We start from the raw sequence: 17,868 nt of genomic DNA, 5'->3' as shown, positions 1-17,868 counted from the left end.
TTGGTGTATTTTGTTTTGTTTTTAGTACATTTTGTTTTGTTTTTCGTGTATTTTGTTTGGAAGTCGGTTTTGTTTTTTTATTAAAAAGTTTTTTTACCTCGCGCCGGCATTGAACGTGGTCCACAGAACCGGTAGCCGCGGTTACCCTTCGCCGAACATCAGCGATGTCAAGCCGCGCTCCTTTATTCAAACGAGCCTTGGAGCCAAGTAAACAAACGTTAAAACTACAAATTGGTTACTTTAATTAAAATCTTAATTATCGACTCTCGAGAAGGTACTTATCCCTTTTTACAATGAAAGTGGAACCTCAATTGAGTTCTAAGTAAAGTTACGATAATTACCGTCCTCATTAAACTGTTCGTGTTGCACAGCCGCATAATTGGTTTGAATTTAAGTGTACAATTTGACCTCTTTCAGCTCTCAATGGTCCGTAAATACGAAAGAATGAGCGGCCGTCAGTCCTGGAGCGAGGAGGACATGGCGAAAGCCGTCGCCGCCGTTGTCTCCGGCAAGATGGGCTACAAGTTGGCGGCCAGGACGTTCCACATCCCGCGCTCCACACTGCAGCGCCGAGCCAGCAAGATACGCTACCAACTGCCGGACGACCCCAAGCCCCTCATGGGACACTACCGGCGCGTCTTCACAGACAACCAGGAGAAAGACCTGGTTGGATACATAAAGAGCATGGAGAAGTACTTCATGGGTGTCTCCAGGAGAGACATAAGGGAGCTGGCCTTCCAGTACGCAGAGGACAACAACTTAAATCATCCCTTCGACGTGAACAGCCGCATGGCCGGCGAGGACTGGGTCAGGAACTTCCTCAAAAGGAATCCGGAGCTACTCAATAGGTCAGAAAAAGAATACGAGCTGGAGCCCGTCAATTTCGACCAGTTCTACCATTTTATGTGTCAACTGTCATGATGACTAGTCGATTAATTGCTAAAACTAGATAATGAATTAACTAATTAGCCACACTGTTGTGATTCCCGCGTACCAACTTTCCTAAATCATTCCGATATGTTGCCAACATAAAAAAAATATGTTTGTGATATTCTGGCGTAAGAATGAGTTTCCATTTGCGAAGTGTACAAAAACATAGTCAACTCTCCCATTCTCTATGAGGAAAATGGAGTCAACTGTATATCATTGTCTCAAGGAAAGCACAGTTAAGGTTACTCGAATACGTTTGATGTCAGAAAAGTTATGCATTATGCGAATAATAGCCAGATTTTTGTTAACAGGAAAGTGGGAAAACAGATTTTGTTCTGAAAGGTGAAGTTTGGAAGTTTTTTTTTTTATTTTTACTAGAGAAATGTAAGAACGAGCTTAGCTCAAACATAGTACATATTATAAATGATTCTTCCGTTATTTTAAAAAGCCACATAGATTATTGTACGACTACTTATTACTTGTTAGTACTTACCAAGTCTAATGGTTTCTAGTTGTTTAATTTATAGTTTAAAATTACGTTGGTTAATGGTAATTACTAAATTAAGGGCTGTGATTTCAGAGAAAATGTGTAACTCGGTGACGTGATACGATATTAATTTAAAAATTGTTCTCATTTTGTTAGACAACTATGTTTGCAAAATACTAGTTTCTCTACCAAAGTACTTTTGGCCATTGTTTAAATACCAATAAATATATACAAATTGTTTTTATTACCTCGATGCCGTCCGCATTTGTCGGTAATAACCGAAAAAGTTACCATTTGGTGTCGGATGTAGATTTTTTAAAAGGTTATTTCTTAAAAAAGTTTTAAGGTTATGTTTTGTTTTTAATTTTACGTCGATTGTCACGAAATTGTTGTAATAACGGTGATAGTAGTGTTATTGCCTTTATATAGCTGGTTGGTACATAAATATGTATTAAAAAATGTATTGTGAGATATTTTTCTAATTTTTATTGTAAGAATGATAATGTTATATTACTTATGCCCAAGTTCAAGTTGTTACCTGAAATAAGATTGATCTCTACTTAGTTTAATTGTGTTAGTACTTTGTGGGAGTTTTTTTTTTTGAGGTCAGTGGATATGAGTCGTTATTGAAATTTTATTTTCGGAAATTAAAAAAAAATGAATGCCAAACTTGTTATTATTTTGAGATTTATATTTAATTGGAATAAGTAAGTATGTACTTAAGTTTCTTGCACTTAAATAAAAATATACAAATATTATTGTTGTTTGATTTTTAAATATGAAAATTAATCAAATGGGAATCTCAGAGGATTTTGCTGGAAACCATGTAAATGCCCTCCTATGTTCATATTATATGATCGGAAATAGAACTTTAAAAATAAGAATATCTAAGTAACTGAGTAATTTAACTTACAAATAGATCTGACTGAATTTGGATGGATTAAGGAAAAAGTATTTTTGGTTACTCTTTTCCTTCATAGCAAATCATACTTCATACTAATATTATAAATGCGTTTAGATGGATGGATGTTTGTTAGAGTTGGTAGTGTAAAAAGCTGAACGAATTTCGATGAAATTTGTGTGAATGTAGAGGATAGTCTGAAAGAACACATAGGCTATTCACTTTTATTTATTTTAATTACAAGCGGACGGAGTCGCGTAGTAAACATGTATAAACTTGTGTGACAACAACAAACGAAATATTTGACTCTTTACTTCCTTAAAACATAAATGACAATAAATTTGTAACAAAATCTGAAATTACCAATTTTAAAACGAGTATGTTTTTTATTCTTGTTTATTGCTTACGCGACCAAATCACCTTAGTCCTGTCCCTTGGTAAATGCACACTCGAAAGTAGCCTTGCTCGTATTATTTTTAGGGATTTATCACGGCCAGTGACAAAGTATGTGACAATATTTCGTAAAGGCGATATGCACATACTTATAACTCGAAGAGACTTGTAAGTCCGGTTCCCGAAAAAGCCTACTCTACCCAATCTATACTAATATAATAAAGCGCAAACACACTACTATGTGGCGTAAGATGTCAGTAATTACAGCATATTTTTGAATATTTCTTACTTTAATAACAAACCCTACATTTACGTCGCGCTTTAGACTATATATTTTCACGCATTTAAACTCAGGGGGTAAATTAATTGGTTAATAACCCTAATGTGGGAAACGGACCATAAGCTACAAACTGCCAACATCAAGGAAGTAAGATTGCCATAGATTGTCATCATGTCATTTTGACATTTGTAATTGATAATTTGACACATGTAAACGAAATAATAAAATTTTCATAATTTCATGCGGATAAAGCCGCACGGGAACAGCTAGTAGGTACTCTAAAACTAAAGAAAGAGATAAACGATCTGTGTATTTACTTATCTAAAGTATTTAAAAGTAGTTTTAATGTCAAGTTTCATAATTTTATTTACATTATCTTCGTAATGTTATAAATGCAAAAGTATAGATGGATGGATTCTGTTAGAGTTTACAGCCTAAACTGCTTAAAGGATCAGGACAATCTGGAAGAACACATGGGCTACTTATTGTTTTTTTATTTCAAGCAAGAGTCGCGGTCGAAAGCTAGTAATTCAGTAAAAGGTGATGCATGTTCATACTAGCTTTAATTATTAGCAATATTTCATTTTCGACATTTTGCTTATACATTAATAACAGCTATTGACGAATTAATATTAGCTAACAGCAAATTTAAAAAATCTATAAACTGCAGTCAATATTAAGTCGCAATTTTCTTTGAAAGTCAAAGCGTTTGCTTCAAAGAAATTAAATTGTGTATTGAGTTTGAAACATTTTAAAACCAATAAAGCTCTAAGAATTCTTACAAAAAAGTCTATTTCAATGCTTGCAACATTCACGCTTTTACCACCGCTCGTTCTGTTTTTCCAACCATGCCATATCGACTCTGTTGAATTTTTTCTTTATTTTATTTTTAAAAAAGAATCATAAATAGGTTATGAAAAGATTGCTTCTCCAAGAACTTCCAGTCGTTTCCTTTTTCATAGTACATTTAATATTCTTAATAGAAAGCAATTTTTCCTCGAGTAACGCACACCGGCACGTCTCCTAGAGACGCTATTTAATTTGATTCCAAGGAAAGCTTTCAAAGAACCTTTCAAGACAAGACGGAATGTTTTCTGCAAATTACGATCCGCTGCGCTCCCTTCGAGGTACTCATTAAAAAGCACCCTGCACACTTTAATTATTTATTTCTTTTCTTTCAAATCATTAGAGAGGATATTATAAAAAGTAAAGTTTTTATTTAGAAATTCAAATTCAACAATTTATCTTTATATTTAGAAGACGTAAGTATACTAGCTCGTCAACAGATTTAGTTGACATCCAGACCGAACACAAAGGTTTAACTATTGCCCTCTTTTATGTACCATCAGGCAGATAGAAAAGGCAATAAGAAGAAATAGAGGAGAAAGAAATGTCGACACCACAAATAGTAAAAAGATGCGCTCATATCAGTATTGCGATTTAAAAAGTCGCGAGGTAAATATGAAAACAATAGAGATTTCTCACAATTCCTATAACTACACGAAATGCAGACCCAATCACTCGTCGTCTACGTAGAAACTAGTCTATTTGTTTGCTTGGATGGTTCGATGCGATCCAATTACAAGTCTGCTCCGTCAAAGGCAATACTCAAAGCGCCTTGTCAACTCGACTGCTTCCACCCCGCTGCATCGGAGCTTGAGAGCTTTGATTGTTGGAAATAGACACGGAAAATGTCTCGCAAATTATATGACGCTCGTAAATAAAGCTAAGTATTTGACTTATATTAATTTAATTGTTAAATGTTTAGATGTTTTGATAAACTTACTGTGTAATTGAAATGTTTTAATTAAATCGGTAAGAGTTGTATAAATTGGTAGTATTCCAATGCTGGCTGCCAGTTGGCAATACCATCGAAATAGTTTCATTACTGCTAAGTTCCTGATAATGACTATAAAAGTTTTCCTAAACCTATTACATCGTCCTATTAAACAGAATGTATACTCAGTGGTTACTCCTAATTCGGATAATAAATGTTTAACCGACGACTAATTTCTTTACCTATATAAAAAACGGTATATTCCAATGTAATAAAAAGCCGCCATCTTGGAAGTACGTTATATACTTTCTTCGCTCCGAAGCACTGAAGTGGATTTACGGATAGCAAACTCACGGATAAAGTTACGAAGACTTCGTCCGCAAGAACTCGAGGAAGTTCTCGAAACAATTCTCTGTGTACTTTAAAAAAGATAATGAACTAAAGGTTGCATAGACCTTCTTTTTTTTTTAACATAATGAAGTATGTTCGTAAATAATTATAAGTTCAAAATGGAAAAAGGTTTGTTATAACGATAGTATAGCCAGCCAGCTTTATGCTACCTATAGCTTAACTATACAGCCAGCTATAGCTATAGCTGGCCAGTAATAAATCGCTAATGATTCCTTTAATGGAAACATACGAGGTTTCCAAACTAAGGGGGCTGCTTCTGTCACTTAACGACTGCGTGGGGTTAGTTAATTAAGTCAAATATTTTAAAATTTGGAATCTGAAAATTAAGGAGGGTAAATCGGCTAGTATATGGAATCTTTTTTAACCTTCGACATCGTCCAGTGTGACGAACAACTATTTAAAAAAAAAATACTAAACCAGTTTACAGAATAGTGAGGTTTTTATTTTAGTGTGTTGGTAACATGTTATGTTTTTTACTACAAAATACTCCGTCGAATTAAGGGTTAAACATTAAAAAACGCCATTTAAAAGTGTGTCACATAATCATATTTTCAGAGTAAAAATGTAGATTAAAGTATGATGTTTTCTGTGGTAGAATATATTTTACCTCGCGCATACCTAAAAGAGTATCAAAATGTAAATTTAACATCATCAAAGGAGACGTGAAAGAAAACTGTAATAACGGATGTTCTCATCCATTCTTCGTAGCATCTTTCCAGCATAATTTCGTTCGGTCCCTAGATGGAACAAAGAAAGTTATTGGCGTCGCTTCACGTTCAAAATTATGTTCCGGAAAAATAGGTTAAAGTTGCATATAGTATGCTTGACAATATTCAAGCGTTACATAATATAAAAGAAAAAATATGCGAAGAAAGTAAAATTACGTTTATGGTTACGCGAAACGTTAGTATTGTAGCTCAAAAAGTTACATTGGTGTTTTAGTAATTCCACAAACCAATTAGAAGAAGTAATAATTAAGGTTGGTTCTTACTGTCTTTTTAACCTAAATTAGGGCGATAATAATCTACAGATGTTAATAGCAATAAATAAGCACTAGAAACTTACTGTAAAGATTACACGAACTATGCTTTTAATCTAAAGAAAATAAAAATACTTTATCTGTATTCCAAAATTTTCATCGAATTCAAATTTCGAACAAAGAAAATGTTTGATAAAGGAGTCACGAACGAACGATGTAGAAAGGATACGCTGAAACAAAGGATTTTAGCTACATGCACAAAAAAAACCTCGCATCCGTCGGTCCATGTAAAAAACGGACTTTAAATGAAAAGCAAAAAAATAACACCGGGTGTGTAAAAAGTTAAAAATATTTGAATGTGAATTCTATCATTGGATATTTAAATCTGGGAGTAGAGGTGCGGTCGGGAGGGCGAGAAGTTTCCACGGGCGGGGCGTGGCGCGGGGCGCGCGGGGCGGCGGGCAGCGGGAGGGCTGCGCGGGGCGCGCGGGGGTAATTAGGCAACCCGGCGGAGGCTGTATTGATCCGTGTCTCCTAGCAACGGCGCGCGAGATGGCACCAGAGCCTGCTCTCGCACCGACCGCCAGTTTTTTGTTCGCACTCGCTACCTAGGTGAGATCTTTTTTTTATATAATTCAATTCGAATAGATTCTGAACAAGCGTATAGCAGCTTTAGGTACATATTGTGCTGGGATTGATGTGTGCACATCACATTATACTTCAACATAAACACTTAAAGATCTGATCAATGCTTAAGTTGGGAGGAAAATTGTCTTTTTCCGTAGTCTGCATTAATAGTGTTCCTAAATACTTTATAGCCTAGTGCTTTTGCGCCCAAAATTAGACTAATGCAAAGACTGAAGCTCTTTCCATTCCTGATTTTTTCAATATTAAAATTTCGCAATAATGGACAAGAATATTCCTTCGCCCTGAGTTCAATGGAAGTTTTCACATACCTGCTTTATAAATACCTAACGTTCCCCGTGCACAGCGTAATATCTGCCCGTTTCAGACAGCTGACATCCAACTTGCATATTCTCTAGAACAGTGGGTGTTAACCATCGCTCCGCGACACAAGGGTCGCGAAGCCTCGATGATTATAACTTCAGCTTTTGCAAAGACATACAGTTTGACAAATTTATCAATATGTGAAATTTTCGCCATAATTAGGATAAAAGGACTTGCAAAAAAAAAAATTATATATCTCGACATGGCTGCCTTATATCCTGAAAAAGGTTTAAAACCACTGATCTCGAATATGTCCCCCCGACCCGAATTAGAAAATTTTTGTATATTCGTTGTTTGTGTTCGCTCAACTTTGACAGCTGATGGGTAGACAGGACAGTGTAACATCACCGCGCTCATGCTTCAATGCACTTTACGAGGATTTTAGTGACAGGGTATTTTTCATTTTAATCAAATTTAAATTTCATTTTAAATGTAAGATAACACTGATCACTAAAACAGATTACTTTTTACTTTCGTCAATCGTTTCAATTGTAAAAGGTTTGTTCTGAAAATACTTTTTTATAAATAACATTCAAAAAACTTATTGCAAATTGGTGTCGGAGCAACATTTCATTTACATATTTCGTTCGGAAAATTTATGCCATTTTTAAATTGCCAATTTTTGGGTGTCGTCCATTCTCTCTGAAAGCGAACATCGTAAAAGGCCGTAATTAAAATTCTCCCGCCTCTGTCAATCTCTGTAGAGTGAACAAAAAACGAACAACGCTAATTAGATATCTAGAATTTAATTTTCCACCTCTGACAGTCACACAAATGTTTGATAATAAATATTCTATACAAGGACTTCTTTTAATACAGTAAAGTGTGTATAATAGACATATAATTGAAGCGCCAATAGCCTAATGGTTCGAGGTAACTACCGTTCTTGCGGTCGAAGGTTCGAATCCCGCCATTCGACTATTGTCGAAAACCATATAAGCACAAGCTTAGAGCTTAGTTGGATTGGTAAAAGGAAATATTCGTAAATTAACATACCTCTACTATTGTTAAAAACAAAAGAAAAAAATATGTCCAAATGTTATGGTATAGATTGGTATTTGCAGTTCATTTAAATACAATTACAAACGGTCTTATAATACAAAGGAAGATAGGAATCGTATACTATAAGTTATAAGTACGTGATATCGCCACTAGATACATAGTCTCTACACATCAGTAACATGCCAGAATCCAAATAAAGAGCTCTATGTGTGCATGTGTGTGTCTCTGTATAGAGCTGTCATCGTATATTGAACAATTTCCCCGACATCGAAAAGTAATTACAGCACATCAACGGTGTCGTGTGCAGCAGCCCAACATGGCCGAATGTACTCGCCTTCGCCTCGCACACGGCGCACAAAGCGAACGCGACCAAACAGCCGCCGGGCACCCCTACCCCCGCGCGCCCCGCGCACCCGCCAGCCAGCGGGAATCAGGTGGCACAGAGGTGATGCAATTGACATACAGAACATATCCTAACCACCAAACACCCAATACACTATTCTAAACCTTATACCAATACGCGTAAACACTAAATTCCATCACAAATAAGACTCTTTTCGACACAGGTTGAACTCACGGTTGCCAATAGTTACATCCGGCCCGGTACACGAGCTCTGTATATACCTAAGTTAATGTATATACAATTTATATTATATAGCAGCCGTTGAGCCCAGACGTACAATCGATAAATTTGATACGCAGTACATAACGCCGAATGCTTCGGTAATTACTGATACATGGGCTCTGATTGTACATGTGTAACGGAATAATTAATTTCCAGTTGGGTAAACTGTAAGCGTTAGTGTATAGTGTACACACTGTACAGTGTACACAGGTGCGCTTGTGTACAACAGCTCGGCAGAGATTAATGTGTTTAATAATCTCCAAGTCAGTGAATTGAATTATTATAGAAACTATTACTAGTTAATTAAACGACACCCTTCAACCTAAAGATATTCTTTGGTACATTTCAAACTTAACAAAGAATTTAACTTGATAACTATAAGTGACTGTCCCACCAAATTGTTTGATAACAATCCAACGTGTCAAAGATGTGACGGAAATATCGAATTTTGCCTTATATTTTCCCTTATATGACAGTGATGTCATTTTTAAGCTATCTGTGCCTCTATCAGCCAGTGGTGGGGCAGGCCTTAAAAGTAGTATTTAACATAAGTAACGAAAAAGAACAAAAAAAGAGAATATTATCAATTACAAAATAAAGAACCCTTTTTAAAAATGTATTTTAAATTGGATGTGATGTACATCACTTTTGGTAAAAGCTTAATTATTTAAGCTTATATTTCGCATAATAAAAATGAGGGCGGATATTATCTGAGGGTTGTTTAAGTAAACGTGCGGTAGTAAAACGACCTGAGGGAGTTTTGTAAGGGTAAGATGTTCTTGTGTTACGGTCGGAAAACGGGCCTAAGTGAAGTATCATAGCTTAGGCAGGTATATAAAGTTGATTGAAAACTTTATTTAACAATCATTAGAAAATTCATACCTTTTTATAGCGAAAGCCTAATTTAGAAATTCAATCAATAAAATCTAAAGTAGGGGGAAGGAGGTATAGAGAAATATTTTAATTTAACATCACTATAAAAAAACAACAAACAGCATTTTTGAAAATTAAATTAATTACTTAAAGGGGAAAAGGTTGCATGGAAAATTATTTTGTAGTCGACAGAAATATTTTGCAATTATAAAAAAAAACCTTGATCCGCACGATATCGTCAAATGTACCAATAATAGAAGAAGCCATTAGTATATCCATTAATAAGTTCTACTGCATTTATACTTAATTCTAGGTCGTCACAAAGGGTTTGTCTAAAATGGCGCAGCCGACAATTCGACGACGCGATAAATCATCACTAAGATCGCGCGGTTTTTGTTCAAGAACCGTTGATACCAAAGCTTGTCTTGGATCCCTTAATTAAGGCCCCTAAATAAAATTTGATAAAACAAAATTACAATTTCTTATGACCCGCAACAATGCTTAGGATATCACAAAATGTTTTTATTATTTTAATATTCGTCGTCTCAAAGTTTTAAAAGACGAGATTTTCTATTGAATATTTATCACAGTACACTTGAATGTTCACTTTTCAAAACTGATAGAGCCTGTCGAATAAATCATTTACAAGATTCTTACCCCTTTATGCTTCGGCAGCATAATGACTTTTAATACACACATACAAGCTGTTTTTAGATTGTGTGAAGAAAATCATGTGTCTTTATAGTTTAAATAAAATGTTTCTTAATGATACAAACCTTAGTAAATATTTTACCGTGTTTTTTATAAGTAACGAGCATTAAATCCACCATTAATCCATCCATCCATTCATACATACAAATATTCTGTAAACATGCACTTCATAACAGCTCAAGTCTATTTTCCTTCACTCAATTTTCGCTTCGTAAACATAAAAATCTCATAACAAAAACCCTCGCGTTGCGCTGAAACTGACATTAAAGGAAATAATTAAAAACCTTGTTAGTGAGCGCAATAAGAGCGGCAAAGGAGCAAGCGCTTGCTGAAAATAAAACTCGACAGTCATGTTAGAACGTCGCCCGAACCTGTATAAATGCAGAACATTTTCTCTCGTCTACCCTCCTTTATTGCTTGCTCGAGACAAAAGAAGTAAAACACAGCCTCCGGAATATTAATAAGAATTTATCAAGCTCACTAGCGCTACATAGTACTCGACGCGTTCATTTTAAAATTGCAAAGCGAGCGATTTCAAGGGAGACTTTTATATAAGAATAGAAATAGAATGTGGCCTACATAAGTAAAAGCATATTGAGTAAACATAATTATACTAATATTATAAATGCCCAAGTACAGATGGATGGATGTTTGTTAGAGTATATAGCTTAAACTACATTTTTGGCATATATGTAGATTATTTCCATGCAGACGGAGTCGCGGGCGAAAGCTAGTAACTAAATAAAATTCTAACTGAAGCCTTACGCTGGGACCATCAAGGCCTCAGTATCTAGAACAAGCAAATGACAGAACTCGGAGCGACCTCAAAAACCCCAAAGAAAATAAAATCCAAGTCCCCAAAAAGCCCTCTCTCACTCTGCTGTCTCTACACTATTACGCTTTTACAGATGGTGTATATTTACTGTACTTTTAATAATTATATTTACATGATAGGATGATTCAACAACAAATACTAGTAAACAATATTTATAATTTTAAAGTAATAAACATTATTATTTATACTGCTGCGGCATACGATTTCCGAAGAATATTCTTCTTAAAGTGCCTCTCCGACTAGCGAAGGTTGGCGGTCAGTTCTCCAAATTTGACCTTGTCTCTTGTGAGGCGAAACAGTTGGGCGGCACTCGCAATTCCTATCCATTCTCGGATGTTGCGTAACCACGATTTCTTACGACGACCAACACTCCTTTTGCCGGCAACTTTTCCCATCAAGATGAGTTGGAGGAGATCATATCTGTCATGCCTGAGCACGTGGCCCAGGAACGATACTTTTCTCATCTTGATGGTCTGCAAAAGTTCCCTTTTTTGGTGGACTCTTCGCAGAACCTCCTCGTTTGTCACTCTCTGAGTCCAGCTTATGGCCAACATGCGCCTATAGGCCCACATCTCGAACGCTTCTATACGTTTTCTAAGGTCTTCTTTTATTGTCCGGGCTTCGGATCCGTATAGAAGGATGGGCCAGATATAGCACTTTAGTAGGCAGACGCGCAAAGGTATTTTTATGTTGCGGCAGCAAAAGATTTTACGCATTTTTTCAAATGCATTGCGAGAAGAAGAAGAATATGAAGATTGATTTTCCTTCGCTGCATGTAACTGATAAAATTTTACTTAGTTAAATAATCACTCGTGGAGATGAACTGTTTGAACTAGGTACGGGGTAAATAGGATTTTACGTAGAAAAAGTTTGCACACCCTCGCTTCGAGGATAAAGTAGCGGCCGGTGGCCGGGCACCGCCCAGGGTGGCAACCCTCTCTACTAACACTACGTATGATATTTAAACTCAGGTACATTAATATGCAATTTTCTGTTCTTTCTATTTTAGACAAGCGATCCTCCCACATTTTTACAGTTAGTCTGTCTGAATAGAAAAAGAAATCGAGAAATGTAACATTTTTTGTAAGTAAAGAAAATCCGTTTTATTGTAATCTTCTGTGAATATTTTAGCGGATTTTGAAGGATCGTAACATATATTTTTTTTTAATTATGCCAATTTGTCTAAACTCGTATTGCAAACACTTTATTCATATGTTTTGTTTTTGTTGTTACATAAACACATCTTTATAGTTACCATTATGGCATAGCTCGTAGACGTCTACAACGCAGATAGTTTAAAGTACGTCTATTCGTCATACATAGCAAAGCTTTCTATTCATATTGTAAGGTAAGCTCTCTGCATTTCTTTAATTGTCATTTTTAATTTTGAAAGTACACAATTATACATATATTAAACATCTTTGCATAAATGAATACAAAGAAAATGTCCGATCTTATCGCACGTTTACGCGAAACTGCTTTTATCGCTTTTGAAAGAGATTAAAAAAATATTTGAGCTTTAAAGTGAGAGTTGTAACAAGCTGAGTGTGAACGTGGCCGGGGTGGGTCGACGGGGACGCTCACAATTCGAAATGGCGCCACGCAGTCTGGAAAATGGCGCCGTATTAAACGTGGAACACTTTTATTGCTCACAGATAAAAACAATTAAAACTATTTTTATTTTCAATTATTTATTTAATTAATCTGTTATAGAACGTTAAAACGGTTAAATATTCACGAAATAAAAACTCGTTTTCTTTGTTCAAATAATCCTTTTTCAAAAAGAGGTAAAGGAGTGAATGTACACAATTTTTAATGGCGAAATCTTTTTATAGGGTTGAGAGTAACATAAAACCATTAATAAGCCTCTTACCCGATCCGTCTAAGTCAACAGAGTGGGATGGGGCAGGGGGAGGCGAGCGTTGCCATGACGACGCCCGGGGGCGCGGACCCGAATTTTATCGATTGATACAGCAGCCGGGTACAGGGAGAGCTCTGAGCGAATTTAACGCGATTCAACGCCCGTGTTTGCGTATCTCGACGCTTTAGGAGGGCTTTGACATACAGTAACACGTAGGATCCTGTTTAAATAGCTATTTGCAAACGCCCGCACACCAAATTGCTTCTTACAGTGTGTAAATTTTCATAATGAAGTCTGAATAAGTAATTTTAATTTTTGATTACAAATGACCTTTTTACTACTTAGAAAAGTACTTCAAGTGGTATGATGTCATTATTTAAATTGCCGTATTTCATCATACAGTGAAAATCTTAAAAGCGATTTAAATATTAAAACCCTAAAACAAAACATTCGATATTAAAAACGACTATTATTACAATTTTCAAAGAGCTTATAACCTAAAAGCGTAAATGGCAAATAAAAAATGGAGCAGTAGTTACAGCGCATCGAAAACATAACTCTCGAAGCGATTTTTGACTGAAGATAAAGGGAGCATGGGGTCGCAAGGGTTCCCGCGGAGTCCCCCGCCTTTCAAAACCTCCCCCAGCGAAATGTTACCAGTTGCGCATATTTTTACTCGCATAACAATCCTTTGTCACAGCAACAATTCATGACCGATCATAAATAAATGTGAATCGATGTTTTTATATCATAAGTATCTTTGTGATACATCAAAAACTAATTGAGATCGACTTCAGAGTTCTCTTAACGGTCCGTCTTCAGAGAGAGTGTCTATACTCGCCAATGATTAAAAAAACTAATTTGAAAAAAACGTACAGACAAATTACCAGCTTCTTTTGGGAAGTCGCTTAAAAACATTTATCACATATTTCCTCTTTGTGTACGAAATGATAAGACCTTTCGAAAGATACTTCGAAAGCGACTCATAGTAATTTATTATAGTTAAAAAAAACTTGAAAATTCATAAAGATAAAAACAAAACAAAAAAAAGGAAATAAAGAACTACAAAGAAACAGAGATAATTTTTTGCAAACGACGCCGATGAAATTCGGTAAAAAACATCACTGGGTCCGATTAACATCCTTGAAGATGTCCCTCACAAAAAAAGGAGCAAGAGGGGACCAAAGTCCGGGGACGTGTACTATTGTGGCGGGGGAGTGGGGTGACCACCCTCTCCCTGCACGGTACACAGCTCTCGGCGGTGTCCATAATTTATGCTTTAGAGTGGACCGCGGAAAGAAATGAGCATTAAAAGATAGTAAAAATATTTCAACAGAACAAGACAAAGCTTTCAGCCTATAATTACAGAGTAGTCTTAAAATACTTTATAAAAAAGCATAATCAAGAACGTAACGAGAGAGGTTTAAACTACGATTTAACATTTGTTAGGTTAGGAAAGAAAAGGATGTAAAATTAACATCGGAGTGTTAACTTACTTAGTTATAAAAAATAGATTGTTTCCTAAAACCTAGTCACCCTATAGGAGACCTGGGCAAAGCATCCTACGCCATACACGTCATAATGGAGTATTTAATTTGTATTTGTACGTAGGCGATGTGTTCACCCCGTAGCTAGTGGGGGCGGACCCCGCACTTTTTTACCGTGTAATTATTGGGGTCCTGAGTGCCTCTCGATTGTTTTGATTCAATGTTTCCTTATTTGAGGACATACAAATGAATCAACGAATTGATTCAATTATTTTAATATTTGAACATTTTTATCACGTACTAGCAATCGCTCGCGACTTTGAGTGCGTGGAATTGAAAACACTCACGTAGCTGATATACAATTCCAAATTCATTTAGCTTTGTTCCTAAATACATCAATCCGAGCTTTAGAATCATACTTAGTATTATAAATGACAAAGTGTAGATGGATGGATGTTTGTTAGAGTTTGTAGCCTAAACGGCTGAACGGATTTCGATGAAATTTGGTATAGACGTAGAAGATAGTCTGGAAGAACATAGGTTACTCACTTTTATTTTAAAACCACGCCGACGGATTCGCGGGATAACCCTTAATTTGACGAAGTTTTTATAGCAAAAAATATTACATGTTACCAACACACAAAAATAAAAATGTCACGTATTTCTCTTAATTCATTAGATTTTTTTTATTAGTTGTTTATCACACTGGACACTATCATATTAAGGGTTAAAGCTAGTTTTTTTTAATTGATAACGGACTTTATATTTAACATTAGGTTTAAAACTCAGTGTAACAACACCTTTAGCACTTTTAGACTTAACACGACAGAAGCGTAGGTATTAGGTGTATATTATTCTGAGTAAGCGGCTTAACACGTCGCCGTGTTAGACCGAAGTGAATGGACTTATGTTGCCTTTCGGGACGACTATGCATTATAAATGTTCTGAACTAACACTAGATATTGCATAAAAATTATTGGAATTGTAAATACTAGTTATTTTAATTATTTGAAACTAGCTGTACCCGTGCGACTTCATCCGCATGAAATTATGAACATTTTATTTTATTCTTTACGTCACATTATCAAATACAAATGTCAAAATGACATGACATGATGACAACCTTGCTTCCTTGATGTTGGTAGCAACTTATGGTCTTTTTCCCATATTAGGGTTTTCATCCAAAATATTTACCCCAAAGTTTAATGGCGTTAAAATATATAGCCTAAAGCTTGACGTAAGCGTAGGGCTTTTTATTAAAAATAAATTTATTCAAAAATATGCTGTAATTGCTGACATCTTAGGCAACAAAGAAGTGTGTTCTTCTTCTTAAGTGCCATCTTCTTCCGAAGTTCGGCGATCATTGGGGCGACTTTCGTTCTTGACACCGCGGCTCTGAAAAGTGAAAGGGTGCTCTTTCCACACCACTGGCGTAGGTTTATGAGCCAGGACGTTCTTCTTCGACCACTACGCTACACTTCGCTTTCCGTGGATCTTGCCTTGTACGATGAAGTGTGTGTTTACGCGTTATTATAATAGTATAGATATAGATGATAAGCGTTAGGATTTGGCGACTTTGTATTACAGTTAACAAACGTCGTATAATCTCGACCGGACCTTGGTACTACTAAAATCGGTTTTGAATAAAACACAATGTATGAAAAATCATTATTTTATTTAATAATACATACGATGTCATTTGACACACCATGTGTCACTAACATCTTTAGACCATGCATTTAAAAATAATTAATACTAAAAAATCATGATTTCACTCAACACCCATGTAAAAGTACAATGCCATGATATTTGCCCTTTCAGTTTTAAAACAATTTTAAGAAATTATCACGGCAGTAAAAAACTACGGTAAATCTTGCAATTTTTGTTAGTACTACCTAATAATTTAAAACCATAGGACCTGTCCAACAAAATTGAAAATTGTCTGATAACAATCCAATCTATAAAATATGTGATGGAAATATCGCTTTTTGTTACCTCATCTGACAGTGACATTTTTAAGCTATCTGAGCCTCTATCAGCTAGTTGTGGGACAGGCCTTTAATATTGGAAAGAGTATTATTGAACCACAGGCAGATAGCTACAAAATGTTATCAAAATAAAATATATTTTCTCAATTTTATGTGTCTTTACTACATTGGTGGTATAAATGCAATTAAATACATAATGTTATTATCTAGAAATATTTTGTACTTCCTAGGTCTTTAAATCATTAAAAACTACGTTAATGGTCCCTTACTATTAATTCTTATGTTTTACAAAACTAAATTAGGCCACCGGCATTCGCCGAAACAGCGAAGCGACCCATAGACATCAACGCAGATGCGTTGTCTATTTTTAATCAATGTAGGGGACACGCAGAAAGTGGTTATTATACCCTTTCTAAGCGTTATAGGAAGGGATGGGGATAATATTAGGCCTCCTACACACTACAATTAAAATTCTTAACTTTTACGGAGTTTAACCTAAGTAAGCAATTGTGGTGTAGTCATAATCAACAATTTACTCAAACTGGGGAACTGTTTATCAATAGCGTATTTGAACCACATCGAGTTATCCGCAGCCTCTGCTTGGGAACCTTCAACTTGCACATAAGTGTATGGCGCGAACGCTAAGTGATTACGTAGACTTAACTTGGATTCAGCATTGGGTACAGCTTTGTTCAGCATTTCGACCGTCTGTTTGTTCAGTTTGCTGAACACGAGGCCCTGCTCTCGACCGCTGAGGAAGTTTTCTTGGTATAGACACGATATTATGTCGTTTGTATACGCCTTTAGCGTCTGTCGATGTTCAAAATCATGGGTATTTTTTACACCGTTGTTATTTTTGTTCTTTATTTTTGAGAATATCTTCCTGTACCTATAAAATGGAAAAACACATATTAAACATATTCTTCAGTAATAAAGTTTGTAAATCATATCGTAATTAATGACAACAAACGTTTCTAAAGTGAACTGTGCATATTTTAGACGGGAGGGGGGGGGGTTAACAAAGGCCAGATATCTATACTAATATTAAATAGAGGAAAGATTTATATTTTTGTATTTTATTAATGTGTTGAAATTACTACTGGGCCGATTTAAAAAAAAAATCACCATTAAAAAGCTACAAAATCAAGCTATGTTTCATATTATTTTTTTTAATTCAGGCGGGCGATAGTCTACCTTTATTGTAGTCTAGCCCCCCTACAATTGGACATAACCCGGTATAAGACAAGTATATGATGTAATAATGTACTAACGTAAGTATTAGGTTCGCGCTGCGTTCGAGCGCGGCGGCGGCGGGCGCCA

General features: G+C 35.7%; 2 protein-coding genes and 1 long non-coding RNA gene across 5 annotated transcripts in view; 2 read left to right on the top strand and 1 right to left on the bottom strand.

Moving 5' to 3' along the window:
- LOC106099788 overlaps window positions 1-2,173 on the top strand; it is a 5,458-nt gene extending 3,285 nt beyond the window's left edge. For all 3 annotated transcript variants that reach the window (XM_013278451.1, XM_013278449.1, XM_013278450.1), the window contains exon 2: window positions 418-2,173. In XM_013278451.1, coding sequence (XP_013133905.1) covers window positions 424-921 — 498 coding nt within the window. In that variant the 5' untranslated portion in view covers window positions 418-423 and the 3' untranslated portion in view covers window positions 922-2,173. The remainder of the gene's footprint in view (window positions 1-417) is intronic.
- Window positions 2,174-3,493: 1,320 nt separating this feature from the next.
- LOC106099571 lies at window positions 3,494-5,003 on the top strand. The gene is made up of 3 exons (XR_001225389.1): window positions 3,494-3,531; window positions 3,975-4,118; window positions 4,341-5,003. It is a non-coding gene; the product is annotated as an uncharacterized LOC106099571 (long non-coding RNA).
- Window positions 5,004-16,545: 11,542 nt separating this feature from the next.
- The window catches only part of LOC106099415, a 6,838-nt gene continuing 5,515 nt past the window's right edge, over window positions 16,546-17,868 (bottom strand). The window contains exons 13-14 of the mRNA XM_013277974.1: window positions 17,820-17,868; window positions 16,546-17,437 (exon numbers count right to left, since the gene is read on the bottom strand). Coding sequence (XP_013133428.1) covers window positions 17,044-17,437; window positions 17,820-17,868 — 443 coding nt within the window. The 3' untranslated portion in view covers window positions 16,546-17,043. The remainder of the gene's footprint in view (window positions 17,438-17,819) is intronic.

This window comes from Papilio polytes, unplaced genomic scaffold, assembly GCF_000836215.1.
Source record: "Papilio polytes unplaced genomic scaffold, Ppol_1.0 DF824102.1, whole genome shotgun sequence".
NCBI lineage: Eukaryota > Metazoa > Arthropoda > Insecta > Lepidoptera > Papilionidae > Papilio > Papilio polytes.
The sequence above is the reverse complement of the archived record's forward strand: the minus strand, read 5'-3'. Positions and strand labels throughout refer to the sequence as shown.